Source organism: Chlorella variabilis, assembly GCF_000147415.1.
Source record: "Chlorella variabilis unplaced genomic scaffold CHLNCscaffold_6, whole genome shotgun sequence".
In the NCBI taxonomy this organism is placed as follows: Eukaryota; Viridiplantae; Chlorophyta; class Trebouxiophyceae; order Chlorellales; family Chlorellaceae; genus Chlorella; species Chlorella variabilis.
This window is the reverse complement of record NW_005435082.1, coordinates 933,299-942,317: the sequence shown is the minus strand read 5'-3', so window position 1 is coordinate 942,317 and position 9,019 is coordinate 933,299. Positions and strand designations below refer to the sequence as shown.

The window sequence follows — 9,019 nt, the reverse complement described above, 5'->3', positions numbered from 1 at the left end:
CTGTCCTGATGCTACCGCCTGGCTGCCTGGCTGCCCGGCTGCAGACCAGAAGGTGGTGGCCTTCTACACCAAGCTGCGGCAGCGCCAGCTGGCGGCGCTGGGCCTCGACCCCTCGCAGTTCAAAACCATCTAATGAGCCGGGCTAGGCAGCCGATGGCAGTTGGGAGCCAATCACAGTTTTGCAGCACGGCTCGGAACCTTCCTCGTTTTTTTGTATTCGCAGCTCACTACCAGCTGTCGCATTGACACTGACTGCCGATGGCCGATCAGCGGCCTGACCCACCAACCAACAACTGACTGCTGACCACACTGCGGCACACATGTGCTTCATATCCCCCTGTATTTCCATTCATCATTCAGGACTGTTTATTGATTATTATTCTCTGTCCGTCATCGTTTCTCTGCTTCTACCAATTCCTTGCTGCAAAGCATAACATAGCATCAGTCCAGCCTGGGCGCCGCTGAGCGCCTGGGCGGGGATTGAGCATGTCCTTGGTCCATGGCAGTTGACGGTTGGGGACTGCATTGCGTCTGAAGGTTGCGATCGCAAGCGGTGAATGGGTGCATCACAGTCCATAGAGTCCCTGCCAGCAACGGCGCGATCACCGCCGTTGCGGCAGCCCTGAGGAGGTAAGGGGCAGGGCCCTGAGCCTCATCTGAGTCTTGGCAGCGCACGGGAGCTTTGGGAGAGCAAGAGGCACGGTGCATTGCTGCCATGTCACCGACTTTCTACCTTGCTGATTCCCCACTTGCGTGCTCCCCCTTGCCCACGGTCCTTCCAAGGCGTGCTCCTCTGCCACTTCCAAGGCGGGACAGAAGCACCTCACTTTGTGCGTTTGCTGGCAGCGCTGGCTGTAGCTGGGCTACTGTGAACCCCAACGAACAGACTTTGCGGCAGCTGCACTGGACTAGCAGCACAGAGCCCAGCAGCCCCCCGTCGCAATCTGGCGGCATGCCGCTCCGGTGCGGCCACGGCCCGGCCGGCGCATCTGCGCAGCCGCCCGCTGGCATCATGGCCGACCCCAGGGCCCCGGGAGCCCAATTCCCTCGCCTCTTGTCCTCCCGCTGCAGGAACATTCCTGGCGGCGGCAAGGCCAAGGCCCACGTCTTTCTGGATGTGGAGATGGAGGAGGTGGTGCGGCCTGCGGCGGGGCACGAGCTGCGCGCCGGGTGGGGCAGCAAGGTTGTGATCACAATCGGGCCCAGCGTGAGTGTCTGGCGGGGCCAGCTACGGCTTGCACAAAGCCGCAGGAGGGTTGCGCCCGCAAGGTGCCCGGCTGCGCCGGCAGCGTCGGCAGCGCCGCCGGCGAGGAGACGCCCCCGCGCGCCACACCCCTGATCACTGATTCCCTCCTCCGCGCCCCGCCTGCCCCCTGCTCCCGCCGCTGCAGTGCCAGGATGTGGCGACGCTGGTCAGGCTGCTGCGCACGGGGGTGACCTGCGCGCGGGTGGACCTCAGCTGGGGCACCAAAGAGTACCACCAGCGCAGCCTGCGCAACCTGGCAGAGGCGATGCAGCAGACGCGACTGCTGTGGAGGTGGGGCGTTCGCATGCCAGGCACCCCAGCATTCTGGCTCACAGAACCTGCACCACACAATCTGGCTGTTCTGCCCGGGGCGGCTTTGGCTTTTCGCCGCTTCAGGCCAAGAACCCATCCTCACCTGTGCCCTGCCACCTGCGCACTCCCTCTGCCCCCACACCCACCCACCAACTCGCACAGCGTGTGGCTGGACACCACGGGGCGCGAGGTGGTGGTGCGGCGCCCGATCGAGTACGACGCCAGCGGCTGGCCGCGCCAGCAGGACCAGCGCATCACGGTTGAGAAGGACCAGGTGGGGTAGGCGGAACGGTGGTGGGCGGGGCACTGGATGCTGCGGCAAGTGATGCGGCGCGGTCCCGCTGGCCCAGCCAGCCAGGACCGCCTGCCCACCTGCTGCCTTCCGCCCTGCTCTCGCGCTGCTGCAGGTGTTCAAGATCACCACAGACCCCACCGCCACCGCCTCGCCCTCCCTCCTCCCTGTCAACTACCCGGGCGAGTCGCTGCGGCCACCTGCCGCAGGCTGCCCAGTACTGCCCAGCACGCCATCCCCGCGTGGCACGGGATCCCTGAGCCCGTACCTGCGAACGTCCCCGGCTGCAAGCTTGGTTGGCTGGTGGCAGAGCTCAGCGAGCGAGGGCCCCCCACCTGCTGCCTTGCAGCCTTCCACGAGATTGTGGAGGTGGGGCAGCAGCTGCAGATCGGCAGGTACCTGTCCACCGGCACCGAGGGCATGTCGCTGTACGCAGACGTGAGTGGTGGTGCAGGACCGGCAGGCACACGGCCGAGCATGTGGCTGTCTGCTGCTGGAAACCAGCCAGCCAGCCTCAGCCCCCCTGGGTGGTGCCATCCCCTGCCTCGCCGGCTGCCGCAAGCACCTGGCAGGTCTCCGCGACCACCACCCCAGCTCCAACCGCGGTCACATGCCACCTGCTGATCCTCCCTGCTTGTTGCAGGTGGTTGATGTGGGGGAGGGCGAGGTGACCTGCGTGGCCCTCTCCTCAGCTGTGCTGGACGGGCTGCTGACCGTGATGGTGCGCCGCTGCCGCCGCCAGCTCCTGCTGCCGCTCCTGCTGGGAGCCACACGCTTCAGAACCGCAGTGTGTCGCCAGCTGGCTGAACTCAGCGTGCCGGCCTCACCACAGCCTACTGCGCGTCGCAAGCAGGCCACGTGGGAACACGCGGTGGTGTTTGCCCGCTGCAGGTGTGCCACACCGAGGACGAGGAGTTCCGGGGCGACTTTGGGCTGCCCCTGCTGACGGAGTTTGATGTGGACTGCATCAAGTCGCTGGGGTGAGGGTAGGGTGGGTGAGGCTGGGCCACAAGGCATGCCTCTGCGCAGCTGGGCTGCCCATTCAGGGGTCCCCTGAAAAGGCCTCCGGGACGCAACACCAACCTCAGGGCCATGCATATGCACACAAAAAGGCGGGCCTGGCGCCCGATGGCAGCGCTCTTCAGAGTGCTGCACCCTTCGGGGCACATCATCGCAGCTGCCATGTAGCCCGCCCCCGCCTGCCGCAGGTCCCAGTTCGAGGTGGACTTTGTGAACCTGTCGTACTGCAACAGCGTGGACGACCTGTACTCCGCCAGGGCGCTCCTGGACAGCCTGGGCATGGCGCAGACCAAGATCATCGCCAAGGCGAGCGGCGGGGTGGGGTGGGAGGCTGGAACGCAGCATGGGCAGGGCGTGCTGCAACTACGCATGTGCATGCATGCCCCTGGAATGCAACAGCTGTGGAGGTCTGACTGAGCGCCTGGCGTGCCGCGTGGCCGCCCCGCCGCAGATTGAGCGCAAGGCAGCGATCCGCAACTTTGAGGCCATTGCCCACGGTGCGGTGGTTGCGCCGCTGCTGGGCATGGTGCAAGCAGCGGCACCAGCAGCGCCAGCATCTCTGCTGCCACTGCCTGCCTGCCTGGCTGCCTGCCTGTCTGCCCCCTGATTATGCTTCGTCTGCCACCGTTGCTGCAGTGGCCGACGGGATCATGATCTCCCGCGGCAACCTGGGCCTGGACTTCGAGCCAGAGGTGGAGGGCTTGCCGTGGAGCAGAGCACCCTGTGGTCACAGCGGCGGCCAGCAGCGGGTGCCCGCTGGTCTCCCAGCTCCTTGGTGCCCGCCTGGCAACCCGCGCGCCCCCGCCCGCCTGCGCAGGTCATGGCGCTGCTCCAGAAGCGCATCGTGTCGCGCTGCAACCAGCTGGGCAAGCCGGTGCACATCACCCGCATCGTCGACACGATGGTGTCCTCGCCCCGCCCCACGCGCGCAGGCGAGTGTGTGTGTCTGTGTGTGTGTGCTCCATGTGTGTGTGTGTGCACCATGTGGTATTCTGGGTATCAGGGGCAGCCCAGATGAGCAAGCCTGAAAGTAGGGAGGCGTGAAACACTGGCTGCTGCTCCCCGTGCGCCTGCCATGCTAAGCCGTCCACCCCCCACGTCGGCGGTGCCTCACCAGCGCCACCGCCGCTGCGCCTCCTGCCTGCCCTCCTGCAGAGGCCACCGACGTGGCCAACGCTGTGCTGGACGGCGTGGACGGGCTGCTGCTGGGCGCGGAGACGCTGCGCGGCGAGTATCCAGTCGAGGTGGGCGCCCGACAACTGCCTGCCCCTTGCATGTGCATGATGTGCCTGCTGTGGCCCTGCCATGTGCATGCCAGTAGTCGGTATACATGCCTGCTGTGGCCCCTGCCGCGCCAGCAAGGCGCACCAGCAGCTGTCACGTTTGCCCACGCCTGCCTGCCGGTGCCCGCAGACTGTGGAGACGGTGCTGAAGCTGGCGGCAGCGGCTGAGAAGCACTTTGACTACCACACCCACCACGAGATGCTGATGGGAGAAGCATACGAGGCAAGCAGGCTGCGGCAGCCTGCTTGACTGCAGTTATGACTGACTGGGATTGGCAGCAAGATGGGGGAGCAGCAAGGCAGCTGCCTGGCTGCCTTTCAGCGTGCCCGGGAGCTTCTCTCGGCTCCATCTGAAGCTGCCTGGCATGCTCCCTGCTGCCTGCAGGAGGAAGTGACGATGGGGCGCGACTCTTCAGTTTCTGGTGCGCTCCCCCTGCCCTCACAGCCTCCCCCTGTCCTGGACCGTCTGGCACAACCTGATAAGAGCGCAAGGCCCCGCTGTCCCTGCTGATGCCCCTGCTGCCGATGCCCTGGCCTTTTCCACCCCAACCGGCAGACTTCCGCTTGTATGAGGGGCGCTCCCCAGACACCGCCCTGCACCGCCAGCGCGCCCGCTCCTTTGGCGGCGGCCTCAGCCGCCTGCGCGGCCCCACCACCGCCGCCGCTGCCTCCGGCGGCGGCGAGGATCAGTCCCCCGGCTCGGCAGGCACCGCGCAGGCGGGGCTGTCCGGGCCGGTAGCCATGCAGGGGATTGGCAACGGGCCTGTGGCGGGTGCCGCGCTGGCAGCCATCAGCGGCCGTACGCCGCACCAGCCGCAGGTGCCCTCGGGCGCCGCCAACGGCGCCGCCACCACCGCGACTACCTCCTTTGGCGCCGACGGCGGCCAGTACGGGGGTGGCGGCGCGGTGATGCCCGCCTCCCCCGCCAAGCCATACGTCTCCACCTTCGGCAGCCTGCCGCCCAGCTTTGCGGGGAGCAGCCCGCAGCTGAACCGCATCATGCTCACCCACGCCCCCTACCTCTCCAAGCTGGAAAGCATAGCCTCCTCCGCCACCAGGTGGGCTGGCGGGGCTCCCTTGGAAGGCATGCATGGCTGTGTGTGTGTGTGGAGGTAGTGGTGAGGAGCGGGGTGGCTGGGTCCGCTCCACGCCCAGCGCTGCCCCGCCCTCTCGGTGCCCTGCCGCCACCCTGCTCCCACCCTGCCGCCCCAAGCATGCCCTGTCTCCAGGACGGCTGAGAAGATCTGCGCCGGGCTCATCATCGTGATGGTGCAGACCGGGCGCACCGTCAGCCTGGTGTCCAAGTAGTGAGTCGGCGGCCGGGCTGGCGGGGCGCCCATCTGGCGGGGCGTGCGGGCCGCTATCGCCAGCGCCGCCTGCTGCCAGGCCTAGAAGTGGAAAGGCGAGCCGTGCTGCGGGTGCGTGGCTCCAGCCCTGACACTTCCTCTGCCTGCCTGCCTGCCTGCCTGCCTGCAGCCGCCCCCCCATGGCCATCATGGCTGTGGTGGTGCCCACCCTCAAGTCCAACCAGCTGGGCTGGGAGCTGGAGGGTGAGCGGCGCGGGTGCCTGATGAGCACCCTCGCTACCCTCGCTGCTGTCCATGGACAGCATGCTGCGCAGCCCAGCCTCCCGTTGCACCTTCCACAGCCTGCCTCTCCCTCTGCCATGCCGTGCCGCGCTGCAGGCAAGTACCTGGCGCGCCAGACGCTGGCGCTGCGAGGCGTGGTGCCCATGCTGGCGGCGCCCATGTCTGACGCGGCGGGCTCAGGTGAGGCCCCTGGCCTGGTGAGGCCCCTGGCCCCGCCCCTGGCCCCTGGCGGCCTGCCGAACCGCCCCACCTACCGCCAGCCAGCCCCGGTGGCTGCCGCCTGCTCCTGAACACACTGCCTCCGACAAGTGCCCGCTCGCCTCCCTGAGCCTTCCACCTGCCTGCCTGCTGATCCACGCCCGCCACACCACACCACCTGCCGCGTCCATCACGTGCCTGCCTGCCTGCCTGCCCCACCCCCGCCCGCCCGCAGAGGACCTGCTGGGCGAGGCCATCCACTCCGCCTTCCTGCAGCGCCTGGTGAAGCCGCACGACTACGTGGTGGTGATCACCAGCCACCGCAGGTCCATGGTGGTCAAGGTGGTGCAGGTGGGCTGCGCTCGCCGGGATGACAGGCGCAGGATGATGTTCTGGTTGTTTAGCACCGTGTGGCTGTCGTTGCGGTGGAGAAAGTGGGCAGGCAGACCCGCCGCCAGGCCTGACACGCAGTGCGAGCACTGTACGTGTGCCTCGGCTTCCTGCCCCGCAGGTCAACCGCGCCGGCACCGGGCTGCGCAGCATGGACGGCGGGGACGGGGGCGTGCTTACCGAGGCGCCCGAGCCCGCCCACGGCCGTTCCCCCTTTGGCGCATCCATGCCGCAGCCGCCGTCTCCCCACGGTCGGTGCCCCCGCTCCAGGCTGCTTGTGCATGTGCTGTGCTCAAGGTCCTGTGCACGAGCCCTGAAGCCGCCTGCCTGTCCCTGCTGCCGTGCAGGCGCGCTGATGTCGCCCAGCCGCACCCTCAGCGGCAGGCCCAGTCTGGTGGTGCAGCCCTCGCCGCCCGCCTTCCACCTGGGCGCGGGCGTCCCGGCGCCCGCCCGCGGCGGCGGCGGCGGCGGCGGCTACATGATGCTTTCCACCCCCAGCGAGGCGCAGGCCTACGACGACCTGTCGTACACCCGGGTGGCAGCTGAGCTGGCGGCTGGGCGTCCCGGCCGCGCCGCCCGCACCGGCAGCCCCCTGAGCAGCGGCGGTACCGTCGCCGCCCCCGCCGGGCCCTTCACCGCCAGCACCGGCAGCCCCACCAGCTCGGGCGGCAGCGGCCGCGACCCCACCAGCCCGCTGCGCGGCCTCGGCGGGCCCAGCAGCCTGAGCCCCATCACCGAGCAACCGTCTGGCCCCACGCCCAACGGCGCCGCGGGCGGCCCTGCCTCGTGACGTGTGTGGGGTGGATGACAATGAGTTGTGCTACACGTGGCTTGCATGGGTGTGTTTGTTTTCGACTTGCTTTTACAGATGTGTGGTAAATGATCAAACGGTAGACTGGAATCAAGGCAGGAGCACATGCAAAGGCGGGGCAAGGAGGACTGGAGAAGTGGTTGTGGAGCAGTTCCCGCCTGTCGCAGCCAGGTTGAAACTAGTTGCCCGTCCACCATGGCGGGTATGGGCGGTACCTGGAAAGCGAGATATGAAGCGCTGGATTAAGGAGTTGGGCTTCAGCGACCACCATGGCGGGTGGGAACTGGGAAGATTCGGTGTCCAAGTCCGCAACCAGGCGGAGGTGGGAGAGGGTGGGGTGGGTAGCTGCCCGGCGGATAATGTCCCAGCAAGAAGGGTCAGGATCCTGGCCAGGTTCACCCCAAAACCATGCGGTTCGGCCAAGGCTGGGACCCAGCACATCCAGCCGCTCCAGGCGGGTGGCTGCCTCCAGGGTGTCCGGGCTGCACGCCAGCATGCCGTACGGCACTGCCAGCTGGCGCAGGCGGGGCAGCCACGGGAGCTGCGGGTCTGCAGGCAGGGCACCGTCCCAGGCAAAGGACTGCAGCTGGCTGAGTCTGGCCATTGCGGCTGGCAGCGCCTCAATTCCTGTGGGTGTACATTGGATGCCCAGGTGTGTGAGCTGGCCAAGCGCCAGCAGTATTCCGTTCAGCTGCAGCTCAGAACTGTGCTGCCAGCCCTGCGGCTCTCTTGTCCATGCGAAAGGATGGAGGGTAAGGGAGCGCAGCCACGTCAGGGAGGAAAGGCTGGCAGGCAGCCAATTGTTGTTCCGAAAGGTGAGCCGCTGCAAACGGGTGAGGTGGCTCAGCACCGTGAAGGCATTGCTGGAGGTAAAGGTAAAGGTAAAGGTAAAGGTGGGGAAGAGCCTCCACAAGCTTAACTTCCCGGTTTTAACGTCTAGCTTTAGACCATTATTTGATCTGCCCGACGCGCCAAGTGCAGTACCCCCCACTAGTAGTGAATGGGTCCCGGGGAGGCCTGTGCCGAAGCCTTGGCGATTCTAATAGGCGTTCCCGAAGGAATTGGCTTGGATTGGCGCTGAGCCGGTCAGCTATGCCGCGTTTGTCCTCACAAAGTTTCGACATGGGAGGGAATCGAACCTGTGCCCTCTCGGAGGGTTTAGACACTAGCTCCAGCGCCTTCAAAGAAGGCCTTTCTTAGCCGCGGCCGAGGTGTAGTCCATCCAAAGCTCCAACGATTCCAGGTTGGAAAGCGCGGGCAGCTGCAAAGCACGCGCATGCGCGTCAATGCCGTTGCAGTGTTGGTGGTCTAGCGGTGTGGTGGCATGCAGGGATCATGTCAGCAGCTCACCGGATGCAGCAGGCTCAGATCCTCCTCCCTCGAGTATTTAAGGAACAGGTACTTCAGCGAGGCAGGCAGCTTTAACGATGGGGCAAAGATCACCGGCTCTCCAAATGCAGACATGTGGGTCAGGCGTGTCAGCGCTGTTAAGGAGGCTCTTGCTTGTGTGGGCTTAAAGTCTGGTAAAGCAAGAACTAGCTTGCAACATAGACTCCCCGCCGAAACGGGACGGGAACCGGGCGAAAGCAGAGAAAGCAATAAAACAGGGGTGGAGCAAGGCGACATGCAACGCAAGCAGCTGACAGGGCACGCATCGAAACGTGTGTATGACTGGCAAAGTGGCATGGCGCATTGGGGAGAAACGCAACGGTACGGGAGCATGGGCTGGCCAAACGGCAGTGCGGAACGCTAGGTCACTAGAAAAGCAGGGAAAGGCGCACTATGTATGCAATGAGGGCAGCCCCGGCTCGGGGCCGTTGAGAAAGCAGTGGGCGGGAGGGGGGAGGCCCCGGTGTGGGCGGGCCCCATCGAGGGGGA

The 9,019-nt window shown here is 66.4% G+C and overlaps 2 protein-coding genes across 2 annotated transcripts; both read left to right on the top strand.

Moving 5' to 3' along the window:
* Positions 1-952: 952 nt before the first annotated feature.
* On the top strand, positions 953-4,403 carry CHLNCDRAFT_143690 (hypothetical protein; the record flags this gene model as incomplete). Its single annotated transcript, XM_005849263.1, has 14 exons — positions 953-963; positions 1,072-1,207; positions 1,392-1,537; positions 1,721-1,832; positions 1,966-2,092; positions 2,200-2,288; positions 2,494-2,571; positions 2,742-2,830; positions 3,059-3,188; positions 3,322-3,367; positions 3,507-3,562; positions 3,688-3,774; positions 4,028-4,114; positions 4,284-4,403. 14 exons carry the CDS (start codon positions 953-955, stop codon positions 4,401-4,403), a joined length of 1,314 nt encoding a protein of 437 aa, XP_005849325.1.
* Positions 4,404-4,550: 147 nt separating this feature from the next.
* CHLNCDRAFT_143689 (hypothetical protein) lies at positions 4,551-7,120 on the top strand (the record flags this gene model as incomplete). Its single annotated transcript, XM_005849262.1, has 8 exons — positions 4,551-4,575; positions 4,710-5,211; positions 5,383-5,460; positions 5,630-5,703; positions 5,839-5,922; positions 6,176-6,291; positions 6,452-6,581; positions 6,678-7,120. 8 exons carry the CDS (start codon positions 4,551-4,553, stop codon positions 7,118-7,120), a joined length of 1,452 nt encoding a protein of 483 aa, XP_005849324.1.
* Between the last annotated feature and the right edge of the window lie 1,899 nt (positions 7,121-9,019).